Below are 23,062 nucleotides of genomic sequence, written 5' to 3'. Positions count from 1 at the left end.
GCTGGGCTGTCGGTCAACATAAAAAGTAAACGGGGAATAAAAAAAGTAAACTTTACAGCATATAAAAAGCCTAGACATAAAGGTGCCCATACATCAGACGACAATGGGCAGATTCGACCAAGAGACAAATCTCTCTCTGATAAAATCTGATCGGAGTGAGATCTGTCAGCTGCCCATACACCGCAGATCGATTGCCAGTCAATTTCAGCAGGAAATCTCTCAGGAATAGATCAAACCCGGCACATGCGCAGCCGTTCCCTAGTGTGTAAATGTGCATGTGTGCGTTTACACATTACCTGTCCAGTTTTGCGGTGCCCACCTATCTTTTGAATCCAGCACTCTTTAATTAGCTGCATACATGGCGCTGGCCACGACATCGGCGACAGAGTGTATAAGGCTAATGGAAAAGTGTCAGATTCGGACAACGGATGGGCACCGTGACACAGGACAGGTAATGTATAAATGCACATTTATACACTGGGGAAACAGAGCCGGGGGTTTCCTCATTCATCCTCTCAACAGATGCACCTATTGTCTCCACCCCCACCCTTTAGATTGTAAGCCTCTGGCAGGGCCCTCCTCCCTAGTGTTTCCAGCTTGATTATGCAATCTTACTGACAATAACCCCTCTTGTGGACTAGAACAATCTCTATTTTGACCTATGACACTATTGTTATCAAATCATTTTCATGATCTTGTTTTGTTGTGAGTTTTCGTATGTTCTACCTTGTAGGTTAACCCATTTATCTATTGTGCAGCGCTGCGTAATATGTTGGCGCTTTATAAATACAATAAATAATAATAATCCTGATAATGCTCGTCATTACCAGAGTGCACCCGATCGAGCAAGTCAGCCTTACATCTTTCAGCATGTCCGACGGATTCCTGCAACCAATTTCGGCCTGAAATTGGTCGCACAATGGATCGGGCATACACTCAGCGGCACAGATTTTCATCCCATTCAATTAAAATAATCGTATGATCAATCAGCCGCCAAGTCTGATGTATAGCCACCCTAAGGCTTTGTACTAGCAACTTTGTTGGCACCTTATCTATGCGTGCATAGGTGTCCTCCAAAAGCCTGCCAACTGCTTGAGCTGAATAATCATGCCCAATCACTATTTTTATACACCACCATATTCAACAGCTACCTTCTCCCTTTCACTGCTCCCTCCTCCAACTGCCACAGAGCAGAACACGCTTAACAGCAGACAACCAAACAGTGCGTTTGCATGGTAAAACGCAGCCTGAAGTTATCAAGAACAATGGCTTCTAACAACCAGTAGTGCAGTTGTGCACAGATCTTAAATGGAGTACAATTTTTGTTAAAAAAAAAAAAAAAAAATACCTCTAGACATCTCCCTACCATCATCTGGATGGCTCAGCTCTTGACCTTGACTCTCACGAAAGGCCTCCAAGAAAGCCGCATGTCCCTTCTTTGACCGTGTGTGGGTTTTTCTCTGTCTTATCATGAAACCACCAATGCCTATGAGGTAATTTTAACAGTTAGTTCCATGCACAATAGATATAAACACCACCATACAAATCACAGAATGACACCTACCCGGTCTATATGGCTTTCTCTTCTTCTTTTTCGAGTCTTCTGATTCTTCATTGCCTTTCCCAGCCTCCATTTCTCTCCCAGCTTCACGTTCTGGGGTGCCAGGAGGTTCAGTCTTGAAATCGCACTCCATGGATTCATTATGGCAACCTGAAACCATATTCATTCCTTCAAGAACAGCAAAAAAAAAAAAATTTTCCAATACAATTTGCAGTTTTTTTGTTGCACAAACCATACCTTCTCCTTTCTGCTCCTCACACTCTCCATCACCTTCTTTCCTTTCTTCAGACACCCCCTGCTCCATGCCATCCAAGAAGATCTCTCCACCTGTACTTAGCCGTGAACGCCTTGGTTTCTTTTTCTGGATGGGAGATAGTGTGATACTGCGCAGCAATGACATCCCCGCTTCAGTTAGCCAAACACCTTCAAAACGGAAGTACTGAGGCTCTGTAATTAAAAGGGAACAAAGTAAATGACACAGATTCATTATTTTAAAGTGTAATTGTACTCTCCCTATAGTTTGCTGTGAACCCAAATTAGTGTTGTACAAATGCAAATTACCTTTACATTTTCATTTCAAATTGCAGCCAGTTATCAGTTTCCAAAACGGAATGTAAGCACAAACTGCAGTAATGTTGTAGTTTAAAAATCTTTAGAGAGAGTCCAGTTATCTCCTCTTATATTAGCAATCAGTTGCACAAAGAAAGAGATCTTGTTTGTTAAAGGAAGTCAAAAGTAAAAAAAAAAGGAATGCGGACAGTTTCTTCCAGCCCTTTGAAGTCCATCTGGCCCTACGCTATCATTCCGCACTGCTTTATTGTGCCGCCTCTGTTATGCCCCCATGGCCGGGAGCATTCCGCGCTTGCACAGCAAGTAAAAATGGCTACTGTCCATGCCCAGAGGAGATGTGCAACCTACACGGTACATGCGCAGTAGCAGGCAACTCACTGAGTCACCCAGCTCTCAGAGGCGGACAGAGGAGGACCAGCCCAGTGTGGAATGAAAGCCAGGGACCAGGAGGATTTTAGGGGGCTGGAAGAAGCCCCCAGGTACCAATATGTTCCCTCCCCACAACTTGCCTACACTGTTGCAAAGTTCACATTTCCAGGGGATGGGGGGTTGCGGGTAAGCCTGCTGGATTGTGGGGGAAGATTTATCCCCTCCTGCTTCCCTCCTTTGCCATTTGAAAGTCTTGTGAGACTTCTGAAGACATCTGTGATCAGAAGCTGCGAGCTTTCACAGCATACTACGTGTAGGAGGATGCAGAAGAAGCAGCCTTTAGTGTAGGGATGCCGCTGGAGCAGCCCTGCATTCACCAGGAGAGAGAGAATAAGAAATACAGTAGGAAGCCAGGGACGCCCGTACTACACATCCACCCTCCCGTCCCAGATCCACCATTACTTCCCACTATGCAGATCTCCCCCAGAAGCTCCAATACATGCAGGGTTGAGCTTTAAATGTCTTATGACAGATGGCAATACACTGTAACTGATCAGAGCTGTATAACAGCAAAGCTACAGTTTACAGTTATGTTGGAATTGAAGCCGCGCGCCAGTATACAACCCTGAGCAGTTACAGTGTATGGCTAAATATCATAAAACACATATGAAACTCATCCCTGCATGTATTAGTGCTGCTGCTTCATAGTAGGAAGCAATGGTATGGGATGGTGGATAGTAGTGTGCGGGTGTGACCGTCCTCCTGTCTCTCACTCTCTCTCATGGTGATTGCAGCGCTAGTCCAGCAATGTCAATACACTAAAGGCTGCTTCTTCTTTCTCCCTTTCAAACTGTAGCCACGCCGATTGAATATACGGCCAACTGTCATAGGGCACATATAAACATGGCCACCAGTGTTTGAATAGCAGGAATTATGGGGGGTGTTTATTTAGAAATGTGTGGTCTGAGGCTTGTGAGGAGATGGTGGTTTAGGGAGGTTTACACATTGATGTAAAGTTGTTGTCAAGGTGATGTTTGCATATGTATCGATATGCATTAATAACGCAAATTGCTTGAGAAAAAAATCCAGGTGGAGTCTTAGATCTGTGGATTTGTCACGAGCATTGTTGTCTCAGCTCCCCACCACCCATGTGCCCCAACTCGGGCGTTGTTTCGCTGGTCCTCCTTCCACCCATGTATCAACAGAAGGCTTTGCAAACCACCAGCAGTCCAGCAATGCATCTGTACAGCCTCAGCCCAGAAATGTTGCCCAAGGTAACCATTTCCGATCTGCTTCAAGTGACATGTCTCGTACTTATGTACAAAGATTTCATTTCCACACCTGCTCTAACTAAATTCCTGGAAGCAAAATAAATGTCCCCAACCCAACAGTCTGTTACAAACATGGTGGTGAGGCTGGGCATTTTGTGTGCTCACAATCAAAGTACACCGTTTAAAATAATGTGTGCCACTAATCCTAACAATCCATATAGAGGAAAAGAAAGGACTGTTTATTTTTCAACAAATGCACTTTGCAAAGGTAGGACATGAATACAAGACTGAACACCGACTCCATCAAGGGGGTGGGGCTTTGTGGAAAGGAGGCAAGTAGCATTCACAACAGCATATCGCCAACACATTAAACGGCTTCAGGTAGTTCATGAATTCCAGGCTATGTCCTCTCATTTAACTCAATCCAGGCGAAAGTACAAGAAAACTAGGCTGCTGCCATGGATGAAAATGTCCTTAGACAGTTCCTATATGCTTTGTTCTCCAGCATCCTTCTAATGAGAGCCTGAACAAATTTTCTAAAAATAATGAAAACGGCAAGCACTTACCTGGCTCCTTAACTTTAATGGGACTTGGTGGAAGAATAACTGGAGCTAGAAAACATGAATGAAAAACCAAAGTTAAAAAATTAATAAATAAATAAGGAAACCATTATACTCTCACACATAGGGCTTGATTCAATAACTGTTAGCACGCTGGTGAAAAGCCCATTATCACGCCTAAACTCAGCTTAGGTGTGATAAAATAAACTCGCCAAAGTTTTACGTGCACAAAGTTTTACGCGCAAAGCCTTTAAACCCTATGCGAAGTTTCGCGCGCGCACCGGACATTTTCCCTCAAAGCGGTGCTAACCTATTTAGTGCAATGCTTATCACGCCCAAAAGTCTTTAGGCGTGCTAACTAGGTTAGCACCGCTTTGTGAATCAAGCCCACGGAGTGTAGAAAGATTATACATACGGAGAGGTTTCACGATGAATGGCTGACAGGTCGTGCAGTCAAATCCTTCATCTGCTGCTTGCTCTACCTCTTCTTCTGTGAATAGGTTCTCACATACTGCATGGAGCCACCTGCAGGCAGAGCAAACAGACAGAAACAGGGCATTATATATAAACTGAAGAGCACACACACACACACACACACACACACACACACACACACACACACACACACACACACACACACACACACACACACACAGACACACACACGGACACACACACACACACACACGGAGTACTTGCCTTTCACAGTTTTGACATTGTATGAGGAGATCTCCTTCTAGGTAGTTGAGGCGGCAAACTGGGCAGCTGACCAAACTAGCACACGGTGCACAGTGTGTATAGTTATTCTGCCACTCTGCATGGAAGCCTGGGCTAATCGCTCCACACTGCATGCAGCAAACACACCTGCAAGAGGAAAACATTTCAGTATCCACAGTTCTTTCACAAGTATAAATCAAAGCTATGGGTGGTGTCAAGCGTAATCTAGGCTGTCTTACTTCCCGAAAAAGTTACCAACACTGAGTAAAAACCTAATCCTGACAACGTGAAAAAATATTTAATAGTTTTTTTTATTAGACTTTCTCCTAAAATCTAATGAAAATCGACGTGCTGTGTGTCAAAGAAATCGATCACTCTTTGACAAATCACTTTTCCACATTAGGTGGCACTATTAGAGAATGGCTAGACTTAGTTCATCAAATCTAGACAGGTGCAGCAGCTTATTGATCATACTGCACATTCACACAATGGGAAGGTATATTTTCATAGGGCTAAGTTATTAAACCAGGTACAAATCCTGCAGAAAAATTTACCCAGAGCAACCAGCAGCCTCTTTCACCAACTAACCCAAATAGTGACTCTGGGTGACTGTTATATTTTGCTCCAGAGCTTATGGCAACTGACATGATAAAGTACCGCAGAATTCCAAATTCAACCTCAATATTCCTAACTTGCTGGAGCAAGACTAGCAATGGATGCGCAGCCATACTCCACTAAGCCTTGGTAAAATTAGGCTTTGTCATGGGCACATAAAACCATGCAATTCTTGTCATGATAGACAGTAGACCACACATGTCAAACTCAGGCCCGTGGGCCAAATTTGAATCCTCCACTGCCTGCTGCCTCCGCAGCTGGCCCCGGTAAGTCGTCCAGTCGGCACAGGCGCAGTCGGGCTGTGTGCACTCTCCAGCAGTGTGCACTCTCCAGCAGGCGCAGAAGGCTCCCAGTGATGCCCCCCCCCCAGGTTTACTTGAAGTACCACAAAACTTCACATTCAGGGTGCTTTCTCACTAAATATGTTGCATTGCAGAATAATTCTGCCCAATTCTATGGGTCTGTTCAAATCTCTGTTACTATGGATCTAGTTATTCTAACTCGCAGAGTTTGAATTAACGTCTGTTATAATGCATGCAGTGTCCATTGCAGTTCACACACACATTATATTGGAAGTGATATGCAACGTGCACAGTGCGAATGCACCCTTAAAGGTGCACAACATTATTCATAAAAACATACAAACGCATCATGTAAAACCAATTCAGATGTAATGAGAAATCAGGATAGTAACACTGGTTTAGGCTGCTGTAAAAACTCACCATTTGCACTTCCATCCACCCTTGGGCACAGTGTGCAGAGGTGGGTCAAGGCAGTAGGTGTGGTAACTTATGTCACAGTCATCACACAAGAGCAATCGAGATGGATCTGTGGCCTTGCCGCACACTTCACAAACTATGCACTCCACGCAGCGCCAGCCCTTCAGGAGCATCACCTTTGTAATCTAAAAGACGTAAAATAAATACGAGTTAAGTGATTGACATTTCACAACCCAAACGTGTATGCTCAGTACATCATGTATGACTGTTCTTTAGTCTCAGACTACAAGAGATAAAGCTTAAAGGATGCATGTGTGGAAGGGGGGGGGGGGGGGGGAAGAGGATGGGGTTAAGTAGGATTCTTACACAGAAGACATTACTTTGAGTCAAAGGCTGGTCGCGTAGCCAGGTGCATAGATTCCAGTCTCCCCTATGTCACCATCACAACCTGGGGGACTCTCTTGCAAGTGTCATAAAACAAGTGTAGCCATTATGATTTTCACACCCAAAGCAAGTTTATCAGCAAAAACACCTGATGTGGAGGATGGAACCCTGCATTAGAGGCAGGGAAGGTTAGTAGCTGGGGCTCGGCCACAGCTCTGGGCAGCCCTGCACACACACAAGACTGTTTCCCTATAGTTACATCCCCGAGCATAGCTACATACTCAGCCTCTTCATCTTTTTTTTTACTGGCTGAACATTGATCAGGAAAGGCCACAGCAGTGTGTGCACAGTGCTTCAAAACAAAAAATATCATTCAGATACAGATAGTTTAACTCATTTAGGTAATCTAATGGGTTATGGTGGCCTTATGAACAGATGATTTTTGGAATACAATTACACTTGCATCAAGTAATAGCCATGAGCAGAACTGCTGTATTGGCACAGTCAGTTCACTACATACAGTATTAAGCCCATCTACAATTCAAATGTGTTGCCCCTAGTTGCTTTTAGCGTTGATTTTCACACAAATACATTAAAAAAAATTATTAAAGGACAACTGAAGTGAGAAGAATATGGAGGCTGCCATATTTATTTCCTTTTAAACAATACCAGTTGCCTGGCAGCCCTGCTGATCTATTTGGCTGTAGTAGTGTCTGGATCCCACCAGAAACAAGCATGTAGCTAATCTTGTCAGATCTCACATTAATGTCAGAAACACCTGATCTGCTGCATGCTTGTTCAGGGTCTATGGCTAAAAGTATTAGAGGCAGGGGTGCCAGGCAACTGGTATTGCTTAAAGGGACACTTAAGTCAAACAAAAAAAATGAGTTTTACTCACCTAGGGCTTCCAATAGCCCCCTGCAGCTGTCCGGTACCCTTGCCGTCTCCCTCCGATCCTCCTGGCCCCGCCGGCAGCCACTTCCTGTTTCGGTGACAGGAGCTGACAGGCTGGGGACGCGAGTGATTCTTCGCATTCCCAGACACATTAGTACCCTCTATGCTGCTATATGGTATATGATACATGCTATAGCAGCATAGATGGCGCTATTGTTGCCAGGAACGCGAAGAATCACTCGCATCCCCTGCCTGTCAGCTCCTGTCACCGAAACAGGAAGTGGCTGCCGGCGGGGCCAGGAGGATCGGAGGGAGACGGCGAGAGCACAGGACAGCTGCAGGGGGCTATTGGAAGCCCCAGGTGAGTAAAACTCATTTTTTTTTTTGACTTAAGTGTCCCTTTAAAGGGGAATAAATATGGCAGCCTCCATATCCCTCTCCCTTCAGTTGTCCTTTAATGCAGCAGATCACTGATGACTAAAGATGAGATGAAAATGTGACCTTTCCTTCCTCCACAGGAAGTGGAATTACCAAAGACAGAACCAATAATTGGAACGGGCTAATCAGATTCAAAAACAATTTATTAATAAGTTGTCAAAGTAGTAAATCAATGAAGCTGGTATTAATTAGTCTTCTGAATCTGATTAGTCTAGTGCAAAACTTTTGTTCAGTCAGTGGGAGTTTCAAGTCATTGTAGTGCAAGAGAAACTGGTGGCCATACATCAGGCGACTTGGTGGCCAATTAACCATCCGATTATTACAATGGGAATCGAATGAAAATCGGTGCCTACAAGTGCATGCTCGACCAACAATGCAACCAATTTTAGGCCAAAATTGGTTGCATTAAACAATTGGACATGCTGCAAGATATAGAGCAGACTTGCTCGATCGGGTGTGCAGTGGTAGCGGCAAGTGATACCTGGACGAGTGACTAAACCCACCACGTGGCTGCCTAGTAACGTGGCCGTGTGTCGTCTGACGTCACTAGGCATCCACATGTATGGACAACAGAGGGAGCCCGGAGCAAGCGGAGGCCGTGGTCAGGTAATGTAGATTGTAGAGCATGCACTGGGCACATTAAACATTAGGGTGGACAGCATCTGAGAGGCAGTTGGATGTAGCGTCACAAGGCCAATTCCTGATCAATTTCAGCATGAGCATTTCAGCATGAAATATGGCCTGCTGTGTATGAGCCGCTGACAGATCTCTCTAATCAGATTCGATTAGAAAGATTTGTCTCTTGGTCGAATCTGCCCATTATCGCTAGATCACATCATATCTCTGCTGTATTTGCTATATCAGCTGCAATTAGTGATCAAACAACCTGTGAAACTGCTGCAGCAGCAATGAAACAGCTTAGCTTGCAGCAAAGTGTAACACAATCTATTAACTTTCAATCAAAAAATTGTTGGAGCAGGTGGAGGGAAGAGTTTTTACTAAAATTCGACTAAAACTTCCGTGATGTGGTGCAGTTGGAGAGGGACTGAAATTACCCACCATAATCCTGTCTCCTTTGAGGCTACTTACACACCAGGACGTTGCAGTTAGGGGACGTTATAGGGCACATAACGTGCCCCTAACGCAATGCCTGGTGCTCTCTGATGTGGACGTCAGAGTGAGCCGCGTTGTGCAGCTCACTCTGGCGTCCGTGATGCGTACTCTTGGACGCATGCGGCATCACGTTGTCCCGCCCGGCCAATCGCCGCACAGAGCGGCCACTCCAGGAAGTAAACACTGCACGTCACACCGTGCAGTGAATATTAATTAGCCATGTGCCTGGCTGCTCTCCACTCCTCCCCAACACTACTGAGCATGTGCGCACAGTCTAACGCGGCTTAGCCGCGCATAACGCATAGCATGCAGCACTCTCAACGGATGTGCTGCGTTACAACGTAACGCAACGTGGGCACTGTGAACAGCCCATTGATTTTTCATTACTGTGCGGTGGGGCTGCGCCTGTAACGTCTTACTGTGAAAGCAGCCTGAGAGTTTCAGCCAGTGAATAAGCTGTCGGTCATTAGCGGAACATGGCTGCAATGGGAATCACAGTCACCTGCCCCCTGCCAAATACTTCTCCCATCCCCAATATCCTTTTTTTCCTTACCTTGCTGTTAACACAGTAGGGGTGATAGCACTGAGAACATTGAGAACATGCCAGAAGATGTCCCTCTGAGCCACGTCCAAAACTGCCACAAACCACGCACATATCCTAGGTGACACAAATGAAAATAAAGGTATAAATCATAATCACAGCCAGGATGGAGAACTGCTCTATAATAAGCCATGTAGTACAGAATCCCACCTGCATGAGCACAAATTTGTCTGTATTAGAAAAGAGCACCACCGTGTTCTGCATGGTATCATCTTCCTCCTCTTCCTCTTCCTTCCCAGGAGAGCTTTCAATATCCGCAATCTAACACATAAAGAAATGAGCTCTTTTAAAATGTGGTACAACCAGGGAAAAATTATACTATATCACAAGTATGAAATGTAAAAAAAAAAAAAAAAAAAGTGTATAAAATGAGCAATGCATTAATAGACCAAAAATAGAGCGTACATTTGCAACAGATGCAGTCACAATTGACGCAGGATAATTACAATATATAGTTATAACTACATAAAATTCCGTGTACTAATACTGCCCTCCCCCCACTACAAACCTCACACTCCCTGCTTAACACTAGACTCAACTCCGAACACTAACCTCCCCTAGACACTAACCTTTCCCCATCCCAAAACTCTTACCGCCTCCCTCCTAAACAACCACAAAACACTAAGGGCTCGTTCAAATGCCTTTCTGCAAGCATGCAAAAAAGCATTTGGCTACCTTCAGCGGTGCTTCCCAGCGTTCATGACCCTATAGGGAGAAATGGAAGCGTGGCACTTATAAGTAAGACCGAGAGGAAAATTGGGCTTAAGACCAATGATTGTAAAAAATGGTAAAGGTAATTCATTAGAATGGACATCACTTAAACAACGGCCATCCTTTAGTGCCCGTACGAACCGAGACTTAATCAGATTAGTACTGTCTAATGTCCTCTTCAAAAGCACAGTGGAAATGTGTTAGCACCAAATAAATTAAAATTTATAGTACAGTAGTAATAAAAAATCCTTATAAAAATAAAAAATGATAAATGCCAGTCAAATCAGCAGGTGAAGAGTCCAAAAGAGCAAGGAAAAAAAACATATGTAAAATGTAGTCATTTTTGAAAAATGTAAGTACTAAATTTATTAAAGCATAACAAAAAAAATTACAGGAGAATGCATTTACTGACAAAATAGTATGACAGTTTAGATTTATTACCGGTAAAGTTTCAATAGAAGAGGTGGTGGATTTTAACCTCGATCTTCCTCTCCCTCGGCTGGCACTACTGCCTCCACGGGGTCGCCGTCTTCCAGGAAAGCTACTACTTCGGCCCTGTGTAACACAATACAAGTTTATACTGGTGCTAACATACATATTTCTCAGACATAAAAGCAACAAGAAAATTTGGTACAGTGTACTCTCAGATTTATGGGTCTCATAACACTAAGCATCTGAGAGGATAAGGCAGGAAAAGTGCAGGGCAGTCTTACGGTTCAATGTGGCTGCCAACCTTGCATCTCACCCCAGAATGTCCTACTACTGTGACGACTTACCACTATTTTCAATGGTTTGGAAGAGGAAAAGTAAATAACCATGTGAATTACTCCCGACTACAGATCTTACAGTACAGAAAAAAAATGTGGGGAATGTCACGTCTTTACTGTGTGCCTCATTCCCAAAGAATCGATTTTCATAAACAGTACTGTCTGGAACCAAGGCTGGATTTATACATTTCCCGCCCCTAGGCCAAGTATGTTGGGGCTCCCTTCTACGTGCAGCAACACCCCTCCCATTCCATGAGTATCATTCATGTACTGCTGCCCCTTTCTTTCATATGCATCTCTCCCTTCAGCATTAGCTTCTCTTTTTATTATGTTGCTTCCCATTTGCAGCTTTCACTTTCATATGTAGCAGCAACCCCCATTACACGTCCAGGTGCCCCCTTGGGGAGTAGTCGCCCAAGGCCTGGGCCTTTGAGGCCTTTCCAGGAATCCGGTCCTGGCTGGAACTCTTCCAGAAATAACTGCGTAAAATCTAGGCACAAACAGGAAGCTACCACTAGAGCAGGAAAACTATCTCAAGCCTTTAGAAAACGTCAAAGCTACAATTTGCCTTGTTCCCATGGAAACACTGAATCCACGCCGTTCGTATCAGCGCGTCGTTCGTAAGTCGGGCATTTTCAAGTCGGGGACTACCTGTATGTACCTGTACACTTTTTGCAATACATTTGAAAAACAGATTGGCTTCCATCAGTAACCAATGTTCTGACTGCTCCTTTCCTAGAACAGAACAGGTAGCCTCACCAAGCCCAACACCATCTCCCGCTGCACTCTTTGTGGCCAGCAATGCATCTACAGTTCCTTACATTCAATTGTGAAAAATGATTTAACTCAGCTTATAACCTAGGATCAGCTTCAAGTTTGTTGCGAAAAACTGTCTGGTCTCCCCTGACAGCTAATTCCTAACGCTTGTAGGTGATGATGGGCTATGAGAGGAAGCATGCACAGTTCACAGACTGCTGCTCAGTCTATCCAAGTTGCATACAACGATCACATAGAAAGTCAATTTTGCAAATCCAGCAAGCCAGGTAATAAAATGTCCTAAAATGTTTTTGAGCAATGTACTAAACTTGGTGCATTGCAGATTATGTTATATTAGATACAATATGCATTAAACACAAGCCTGTACTAGGGGTTTAACCACTTAAGGACTGCAATTTTGAAACCCCTTAGGACCACACACTTTTTCCAATCAGACCACTGCAGCTTTAACGGTTTATTGTTTGGTCATACTATCTAAATGAATTTTACGTCCTTTTCTTGTCACTAATACAGCTTTCTTTTGGTGCTATTTGATTGCTGCTGTGATTTTTAGTTTTTATTATATTCATCAAAAAAGACATAAAACTCGGATCAGCGCTAGCACCACTCTGCTGCCCTTGAGTCTGATCCTGCACCACCTGCGGTCCAGTAACATGGGGTGTGGTACGCCTGGCTCTAGCCAAGACCTCAACCTCGTCATTGCCATCGGTCAGAGAGCCACTGCTGGTCACCGGTTCGTATTCTGAACCTGATGATTCGTCGGATGAGGCTTCCCAATCGCACTCACCCCACTGGGCCAGAATCTCGGCAGCCTCTTCAGCGGAATACCCCTTTTTTGCCATGGTGGACTGCTAAATTTAGGGGGCATTCCTCTGAGACTACCCAGGAAAAAGAGCACCTACCTAGTAAAAGGGAGTACTTGTCAAAGCTGTGGTCACAGAGTTTTGATTAAAAAAAAAAAAAAAAAATCAAAACTGATCTTTACAGCGCCACAGCTATTGTACAGTGTTTTATGCAGTGATCAGAAAAAAAATTCTGCCACTGCGGTGGGGCGGGCTGAACGCAAGTGCAGGCGAACGATCAGGCCTGATCGGTCAAACACTGCTTTTAGTGCATCCTAGTGACCCTAATATAGATCTGACTGCGATCAGTAATGATCACTTACAGATACTATATAGTAGCAATGCTGATTAGCGACAGTGATGATGCTAATCTGCAACTAATTAGTGACTGCAGTGTGGTGGGCTGGGTGCTAACTGACGCTAACTACCCAACGAAAGTCCCTAGCTAAGTAACTGGCCTGTTACCACTAGTGATACTAAAAAAAAGTGACAGTTTTCACTGATCACCGTTTTTAGATCACTAGGATAGTGACGGGGGTGATCAGGGGGGTTCTGATGGGGATCTGAGGGTGTGGGCGGGTGATCAGAAGCCCGGAGGGGGCAGGTTAGGGCCTGATCTGATGGGTAGGAGTGCTACGGGGTGACAGAAGGTGATTGATGGGTGTCTCAGGGGGTGATTAGAGGGGAGGATAGATGCAATCAATGCTCTGGGGAGGTGATCAGGGGGGATCTGAGGGGTCTCTGAGGGTGTGGGCGTTTGGGTGCCCGCAAGGGGCAGGTTAGGGTCTGATCTGATGGTTGGCAGTGACAGATGGTGACAGGAGGTGATTGATGGGTGATTGACAGGTGATCAGTGGGTGATTACAGGGGAGAATAGATGTATACAGTACACGGGGGGTGGGGGGGGGTAGTCAATCTGCCGGCTGATTGACGTCACGGGTGGGCGGAGCCTAATGGCGGAGGATGTGCGTGCATCCCTGCGTGCGATCCCCGGCTAATTAGTCCCCCAAGTGCCGCCGCTGATCGGCGTTACGTGGTCCTGGGGGAGCCACCTTGCCGACGTCCATAGGTAGTGGGCGGTCGGCAAGTGGTTAATAATGCAAATATTTTATTGTATGTAATAAAATCATTAAAACATACAAAGTAGCTAAGAACAACAAATTATGTAGACTTCTGGAACACAGTCCAGTCTGTTTAAGGCTCAACACACACCACACAATCTTGGTTGTTCAATCTTACCACTTTCATGTAGTATAAGAGCTTATATAATCAATCATTTAAGGTATTTTCAATCTGTTGGCCCTTATACTACATAGATTTGGTAAATCAGTACAACCAAGATTGTATGGTGTGTGTTGAGCTTAACTCAGAGGTGCCCACACTTTTTTATAGCTTGTGAGCTACTTCGAAAATTACGAATTGAAAATGATCTACCAGAAAGAATCCACCTACAGATGCAAGCCACAACTGCAGCACATCTGCAGCGGCAGTCCATTAGTGATTAAAACAAGCTGCCAGTCAATTAGATGCATATCAGAGTCCTCCTCAGTAAGCCAAATAGAAAAGTGCTTGACCAAATAATTACAATACCACACTTACAATATCATGCAACATGTCCATCAGCAATAGCACGCATTGCTTCTAAAGGTATGGTACTCCACCTTATAACATCATAAACCTTCTATACGATTGTGTAAAACTTCAGGACACCATATCGTATTAAAGGGAAGGTTCAGGGAACTCTTGAAAAAAATAAAAATCCCTATCCACTTACCTAGGGCTTCCTCCAGCCCGTGGCAGGCAGGAGGTGCCCTCGCCGCCGCTCCAGAGGCTTCCGGTCGTCTTCGGTGACCGACCCGACCAGGCCGGCTGCCAGGTCGGGCTCTTCTGCGTCCCACGCGGGCGCGCTGACGTCATCGGACGTCCTCCGGGCTGTACTGCGCAGGTGCAGAACTACTGCGCCTGCGCAGTACAGCCCGGAGGACGTCCGATGACGTCAGCGCGCCGGCGTGGGACGCAGAAGATCCCGGCCATGGAGCGCAGAAGAGCCCGACCTGGCAGCCGGCCTGGCCAGGTCGGGTCGGCCACCGAAGACGACCGGAAGCCTCTGGAGCGGCGGCGAGGGCACCTCCTGCCTGCCACGGGCTGGAGGAAGCCCCAGGTAAGTGGATAGGGATTTTTATTTTTTTCAAGAGTTCCCTGAACTTTCCCTTTAAAGGGATACTGTAGGGGGAAAATGAGCTGAACTAACCCGGGGCTTCTAATGGTCCCCCGCAGACATCCTGTGTTGGCGCAGCCACTCACCGATGCTCCGGCCCCGCCTCCAGTTCACTTCTGGAATTTCTGACTTTAAAGTCAGAAAACCACTGCGCCTGCACGCCCGTGTCCTCGCTCCCGCTGATGTCACCAGGAGTGTACTGCGCAGACACAGACCATACTGGGCCTGCGCTGTGCGCTCTTGATGACATCAGCGGGATCGAGGACACGGCAACGCAGGCGCAGTGGTTTTCAGACTTTAAAGTCTGAAATTCCAGAAGTGAACCGGAGGCGGGGCCAGAGCATCGGTGAGTGGCTGCGCCAACACAGGATGTCTGCGGGGGACCGTTAGAAGCCCCGGGTAAGTTCAGCTCATTTTCCCCTGACCCCCCTACAGTATCCCTTTAAGTTCATCCAAGTCAAAGAGACAAGGCGAACGTCCCTCAGGCGGGTGGTGTGAGATCTGCCCAGAAGTCCTTTGCGATCTAGTGGTAGATCATGATCTACCCAATGGGCACCCCTGGAGCTCATGTGCTCTGTCACCACATAACAAGGACGGCTCCATCAACCAACATGCCACTATGGTGCCTTGGAATGGGACCTATTTGTCCTGCCCTGACTTTACATGCACACACATACATCATTCCAATAACACAACACTTAAGGAACTGGTCTATAATCACAAGGCTGACAGAATCCATATAGTATAAATGCAATTTATGTACTTACGTGTTTTACTCTCGACCGTCCTGGAGAACGCTTCCTACGAGACTTTTCTCCATCCGATTTCCCAATAGAAGGATCATAAAGTAGGGAGTCATCAGTCTCTGGCATAGAGTCTGTGCACAGCCTTAGAGACCCATCTTCCTTTTGCAAGCACATATCCATAGAGAGGGACCCGCCCTCAGGGTCAGGTGAACCCAGAGTGTCTGAGCCATGATAGCTACCGGTAGTATCTCCTTGGCTCAGGTTGGAAATCTCATTTACAATGTCAGACTTGATGATAGTGCATCTAATAGGAGGGCGAACTTTGTCAACACAGAAGTCCTCAACAGCTTCTTGACCTACTATGCTGTCCGTACTTAATGCTCGAGTCGCAGTATTACTATGAGGCTCTTCAGAGTCCACAATCATGTCAGAGTCTAAAACAGATAACTGCTCAAAACTGCTATTTGAATTATCCTCTTTCGTCCTAACAGGACTGTGGTATGTCCCACAGTTAATAGGCTGTTTATCCTCAAATAAAGAAGAGCTTGCATGAGTCCTATTAGGAGCTGAAAGTGTTGATGAAGTCTGAAGAGTAAATCTGTTAGGAACAAATGATATACTTTGTTTCTCTGTTTGTGTTTCATCAGGTCCTTCTTCCTCATAATCCATATCTTCATCTTCCACTGGTTCATCTTCCACTGTGACTAGTACTGGAGCCTCCTCAAGAGATGGAGAGGCCTCTGTTACCCCCTCCTGAGGTGATGGTTTTTCCTCTACTGGTGGTGGACTGCTAGCCTCAGGTGGCAGTAATGGAGTATCAGGAAGCATATCAAGAGCCTCAGCTGCTTCATTGTCCGAGGTGCTAGGATCATCTTCTTCTGGTGTTAAAACATCTAGGGAAATTACAGCATTATTCTTGTTAGATTACTAGTTTGAATAATCATTTAAACACAGTCAATAGAGCTGCAAATACAGGGCAGCCATCAGGGGGGGGACAACTGGCACAGCAGTGAGGGGCCCAGGGCTTCTGGGGGCCCTGGGCCCCCCTCCCAAAGTGCTGGAAGGGCTGCATTTGCTGGCTGCGAGCACACTGTGCATGCCGCTTTCTTCAGTGTAGGAGCCATGCGCATTTTTCGCCACAGCGCACTTCGTGCACGGACACAGGGTGGGGTGGGCGGGCACAGCAACCAGTTGATGGGCCCGGGGAGGCGGGGCCCAGGCCTAAAGATGTGTGTGGGGCCCCAAAACTTTCTGATGGCGGCCCTGTGCAAAGATATATTTCCATTATAGTTTGTGCAGAGGTCGTCCCTAGGTGCTAATGCAATGATGTGCTTAACCTCGTCAAAGCTGGATACACAACTAATACTAAAAATTCGAAATAATTAATAAAAACCATCCCTCACTTCTTCACAATACTGTGTATTAGGAGCTGTAGTATAATGCACTGCCACCTCCTTAGCACAGTGTGAATGGACCTTTACACTTCTATTTTTTAAGTTTTACTTATACCTGGAAGCAAGTTTGCCTCTCTGTATTGGATTACTAAGGAAGTTTAAAAAAAAAACAGAGCTTCCATTAAGAGACTTTACATAGCCCATAACCTTAAAAAGGAATACCATCGATACCCAAGTGTTCTAAAATGACAGTGTGCAAATAACGTCTAAGTAGCTGTGTAAACATTTTCCTACTTTTCATGTTAAATATCAGAGGCAAAAGCTGTAATTTATGGAGGGTAGGATTTAGCTATATTGGGACAAATCAACTGCAGAAGGGGTGTCTGCTTCAATGCACAGCCAGAGTTGCATATCAGACTACAGAAAGCAAATATCAAACTCTGACTGAATAGAGCAGAGGAAATGTAACATTGTCACAGCTTTTCATACTGTTTTTGCTTTCAGACACTTCAGTCAGAAACACAGGACACAGGATGCGGCAGCTGTTCTCTCTGTCACACACAGAGCTACACAGAGTTAACTGATCAAGTGTGAGGGGAATGTCCCCTCTCCTCATGGCTCAGTCAGCCATCAGTTTTGGTGTCAGTAAAGTTTGAAAGTATTTTGATAACAGTAAACAATGAAGTTGCTACTGAAATGTATACACCAGTACTTAGCAGCACTTCCCAAACAATTCCTGTGTCAATTGAAAAAATATGTGAATCGATAGTATTCCTCTTTAAGGCGTGTCTCAGAGCTGTACTGTAGGAGAAAGTGGTCGTCTGTAACATGTAAACTTTGCATGCAAAGCATCAGTTCCCTAGACCCCTCTCTGAATGCACACTGCACAGTCCACAATATTAATTTCTGGGTACCAACCTAGTGGTTTGGCTACACATTCCGACAGAGCTGTATTCTGGATTTCACTACTCTTCCCCTGCTGAGCTTCTTTTGGTTGAACAGGTTCCTGCTTGCTACATGACGGACAACCTCCACTGCGTACTTGGGAGCCAGACCTCTGTGCACAATGTATGTGATGGAATCTGTGGGCACAGATAATATAATTAAACATTAAATTCATCAAGAGAGCTTAAGGAGACAATACACACGTTGTATATTCTGATGTATTAGACTACTTTTCAACCCTTGAAAATCCTTTGAAAAGTTGAGGGTTGTCTTTTACGCCAGGTATCATTGATGCTGGGTGATACGCGATGCACCTACGAGACATGCTGATGTCTGATTTCCAGGTGCTGAAGATTCAGCGGTCGCCGCATATGCTGGGGAGGGGGGGGGGGAGGGGTTTACTCATCCCACACGCTGCAAGGTCTAGGATGCTCAGGGTATGAAAGAAACGCATTGCGCTGTGCCCATAAAATACGCCTCTTCCACTCGTTTGGCCTGCCCTATCCTGTAACCGCCTCTCAGATCTCGCTGTTGAGGACTGTAGTGAAGCGGCGCAGGTGCACATGTGTGAGATCTGAGAGGCAGAGAAGGAGGTAGATAGGATACAAGGGCTGGCCATACAGGTGAAAGAGGCGTGTTTTATGGGCACAGCGTCATCTATACTTCCATACCGCTCTGATAAACAGGGAGTCAATCGCCTATCACCTGTTATACAGTATACTGGGTACCACATACAGTACAGCACCAGTATCTGCTCATACATAGCAACAGTATATTATTATTTTCAATTTTTATTTGGTGTGCGTTGGAAGAAGGGTAGTCTTATACGGCAAGTATATCCCAAACTATTTTTTAACTGGAGAAGTTGGGGGGTCGTCTTATATGCCCAGTCGTCTTATACGCCGGAAAATACGGTATATATAATTCAATGGGGTTAACGCACAATATAGCGTGCAACAAAATATTCACAAAAGTAAGAGCAGTATGCAAGAATGTTTTAAGAATTTTTTTAAGTTAAACACAATAGCCCTAATTCAATTAACTTTTTCTTCCGTGTTTTCTTCTATGAAATTTTTTATTTTTACTTTACAATAACCTCAACACTTTGCAATTGAACCAAAAAGTAGGTTTAAAAGTTTTATCAACATTATTCAGAGTATTTTCTTGCTTGCGGGTGGTTCAAAACGCATTTTACTGACACTGTGTGAAAATAACTACGAGAATACTCAGGCGAAAAATGTAATTGAGTAGGGGCCAAAGTATCTCAAAGATGAGGAAACCGGACAACTTACTTTGAGCAGGTGGTGCACCGACTCATGCTCTCCAATGAGCCAGACCGGTTACACTTTATACACATCTCTGATCGACTCCTTTGCTCTTGGCATTTGCTGCACACAGTATAGTTCTCGTACCACGTACTGCCGGAGTCCATCTGCGATGTGCGAAAGCCACAGATCCGACAAACCCGACAATTCTAAACATAGATAAATACAGCTATAATTTACAATCTCAAATTATACAATGAAACAGTTGCTATGCATCCTGTAGATTCAAGTCTCATTGATTTTGTGGTTTAATAATCACCTCTTCTAGGATGTGGAGTTGCAATGATGAACGATATGGTCCCTGCTACAAAAGTGATCATATCAGGATAACGGGGGACCAAGTGTAAAATGTATTAGCATTGTGCAGTCTTATGATCAGGTAGGCAGGCTTTGTCAAAGCATCCACCCAACAGCCTCTGGATTCATTTGAAAACCTAACACTACATTATCCTCTGCGAGGGCAGAGACGCACTGCAGAGCACTTCTCGATCAGTTTTCAAAACACGCTTCCACCGACTTACATTAAAAAATCGCAGTAAAATTAGTGTTTTTTTTTGTTTTGTTTTTTTTTTTTTTATGGATTTTACCGCAATTTGAATGTAAAAAGTAGTGTAGAAAAGTGATCGAACCCCTCCTTGTAAACCAGAACAGAGTATAGCACCATCTTGTGTCCAAAAAGTAAAATCAAATTAATTGATACATTTCAAAATTCCTATTACCTGTAGTAATTAACCATTGTAACCCAGCCCCTCCATCAGTTACAACCCTCCTCCCCCCCACAAAAAAAAAAGTGACATCAGGACTATGCCTTTTTCATTGCATAATTGTATTATTTATATGTATGTCAAGAAGGTATATTGTTGTTATTTTTCCAAATAAGAGCTTGTAAAAAAACCAGCAAATATACTGTCCCCATACATTGTACTACAAACACAATTTAAATGTTGTGAAAACCGGGACAAATAAGCAGAAAAAAAAATGTGTGGGTTTTATCTACATTACCATTGCTTATTTTAAAACTATAGGGGATAGAATTGGAGAAATTGTGCATTTCCCCCCTTGTTTTTCATTTTACTAATGCATAAAAAATAAATTACTGAAAAAAATATTACCCACAATACCACCTAATTTGTGGCAAAAAAAAAACCACAAAAAAAAACACACACACACACACAAGATATACCGTATTTTTAAGACAGTCCGGACTATAAGACGCACTCACGTTTAGAGGACAAAAATCAGGGGAAAAAATAATATAATAAACCTGGATGAGTCCATGATTCAGGGGCGTCTTGTAGGCCTTTTTCTCCCCAAGCTGTCGCCACCAGCTACAATAACTTTGCTTCAGTGCCTAGCTATACTAACCCCTGCTGCCCCCACCAGCTAGACTACCCTACACTAAACCCTGATGCTCCACCAATAACCTTATGCTACACTTCACTACCTTACACTAGTGCCTGATACCCCCATAAGTTCCTATGCTACACTACACTAGCCTACTCCTGTTGGCCCTCCAGTAACACTACAGTACATTAAACTAACCCCCCTGCCTCCCCACCAGCTACAATAACTAAACACTACAACCTTAAAGTGGATGATCTCACCTATCCAGGTGTCCATCCATGTGCTCCTGTACTGTATTCTACAGCAGCTTTGATCATCCTGACGCAGAGGGGCAGCAGCAACAGTGTGATCTGACATCCCATCATCCAGTCCTCCATCTTTCTGCACTTACGGTAGAGCAAATTAAGGACCATTTCATTGTGGCTGCAGCGGCTGTCATCCCCATCATCCAGTCACCGATCTTCCTGCACTTGCAGTGGAGCAGATAAGGGACCATTCCAGTGTGGCTGCAGCGGCTGTCATCCCATCATCCAACCCTCGATCTTCCAGTGTGGCTGCAGCGGCTGTCGTTGATCCTTATGTGTTGCGGTAGTGGGTCAGAAGAGGGGCGATCACTGGCAAGCTGCAGGGGCTGTCCTCTTAACTTGCGGTGGCAGCGGCGGCGGGGCAGATAACGGGAGATCCCAGCGGTAGTTATGACTACCGAAGTGTCTGAACGTCCTTGTTTACTGGCGCCCCCTGATGACGTGCGACGCACACGCGGCTGAGTCATAAGGGGGAGGAAGTTCAGACACTTCGGTAGTCATAACTACCGCTGGGATCTCCCGTTATCTGCCCCGCCACCGCAAGTTAAGAGGACAGCTCCTGCAGCTTGCCAGTGATCGCCCCTCTTCTGACCCACTACCGCAACACATAAGGGTCAACGACAGCCGCTGCAGCCACACTGGAAGATCGAGGGCTGGATGATGGGATGTCAGATCGCACTGCTGCTGCCCCACCATGCCAGAATCATTAAACTAGCTGGAGACATTGAGCACCAAGTGCGCAGATAGGTAACCACTTCTGCTGCGCTATCTGCATTTGCTACACAGGGGCACATTCGGACTATAAGACGCACCGACTTTTCCCCCCTACTTTTGGGGGAGAAAAAGTGTGTCTTATAGTCCGAAAAATACGGTAGATAATTTAGGTGTGATAAACAGTGAAAGCTATGGCCTAAAGAATGGGAGGAGCGCTGACAGATGAAAATCACTCTTGGCAGGAAGTGTAAAACAGCCTGTGGTGTGCAGTGGTTAAAAAATGCACAGAACAGCTTTGTTGCTTTGACCAAATAGGAAAAAATCCAGTGTGCACCACACTTCCACACTGCTATAAAGCTCAGCTTGAGGTTTGACCCATGCTAAACATCATAGTGACATTCAAGCTGTTCCTTCAGTTCCAGGTAGAGAATCAATGCACTAACTTTTTAATCACTATCCTTCTATCAGAGGTGTTTGCCCAGCAATATCTTGAAAAATAAAAAAAATTTAAAAAGCGAACACAGGCAAGTTCTAAGACTGGTACTATATGTTTATTTCATCAGGCTACTGCGACAACAACAAGACATACTCTCGGGCAGCTTTTATCTGCATCCTCAGACTAGTATAGATCACTTTTTCATTACATTTCTGGTAAACATGCTTCTACATGTTAAAGGTTGCCAATGTAATGTAAAGAATGTGGTGCGACACCCCCCCCCCCCACAAAATAATATATATATATATATATATATATATATATATATATATATATATATATATATATATATATATATATACACATATACACACATATACATATATATACACATATATACATATCTATATCTATATCTATCTATATCTATACACACACAAACATACATACATACATACATATACATCTATACATATACGCACACATACATACATATATACACACATATACACATATACACACATACATATATATACACACACACACACATATACACATACACATATACATATACACACATACAGGATCTTCTCAAAAAATTAGCATATTATGATAAAGTTCATTATTTTCTGTAAATGTACTGATAAACATTAGACTTTCATATATTTTAGATTCAAATACACACAACTGAAGTAGTTCAAGCCTTTTATTGTTTTAATATTGATG

At 44.5% G+C, this 23,062-nt stretch overlaps 1 protein-coding gene across 4 annotated transcripts in view; it reads right to left on the bottom strand.

Annotated features, from left to right (window-relative positions):
* Positions 1 to 23,062, bottom strand: part of KMT2D (lysine methyltransferase 2D) — a 193,523-nt gene that overhangs the window by 92,645 nt on the left and 77,816 nt on the right. For 3 of the 4 annotated variants that reach the window (XM_068267678.1, XM_068267680.1, XM_068267679.1), the window contains exons 9-21: positions 19,505 to 19,686; positions 18,186 to 18,349; positions 15,895 to 16,766; positions 10,965 to 11,078; positions 9,963 to 10,073; positions 9,765 to 9,869; positions 6,386 to 6,567; positions 5,031 to 5,195; positions 4,747 to 4,856; positions 4,338 to 4,382; positions 1,799 to 2,008; positions 1,565 to 1,711; positions 1,349 to 1,486 (exon numbers count right to left, since the gene is read on the bottom strand). In XM_068267678.1, coding sequence (XP_068123779.1) covers positions 1,349 to 1,486; positions 1,565 to 1,711; positions 1,799 to 2,008; positions 4,338 to 4,382; positions 4,747 to 4,856; positions 5,031 to 5,195; positions 6,386 to 6,567; positions 9,765 to 9,869; positions 9,963 to 10,073; positions 10,965 to 11,078; positions 15,895 to 16,766; positions 18,186 to 18,349; positions 19,505 to 19,686 — 2,545 coding nt within the window. The remainder of the gene's footprint in view (positions 1 to 1,348; positions 1,487 to 1,564; positions 1,712 to 1,798; positions 2,009 to 4,337; positions 4,383 to 4,746; positions 4,857 to 5,030; positions 5,196 to 6,385; positions 6,568 to 9,764; positions 9,870 to 9,962; positions 10,074 to 10,964; positions 11,079 to 15,894; positions 16,767 to 18,185; positions 18,350 to 19,504; positions 19,687 to 23,062) is intronic. The other variant, XM_068267681.1, reaches the window with a different exon arrangement.

The sequence above is a fragment of the Hyperolius riggenbachi genome, chromosome 2 (genome assembly GCF_040937935.1).
Source record: "Hyperolius riggenbachi isolate aHypRig1 chromosome 2, aHypRig1.pri, whole genome shotgun sequence".
NCBI lineage: Eukaryota > Metazoa > Chordata > Amphibia > Anura > Hyperoliidae > Hyperolius > Hyperolius riggenbachi.
Note: the sequence above shows the minus strand (reverse complement) of the source record. Positions and strands in the feature narration are given on the sequence as shown.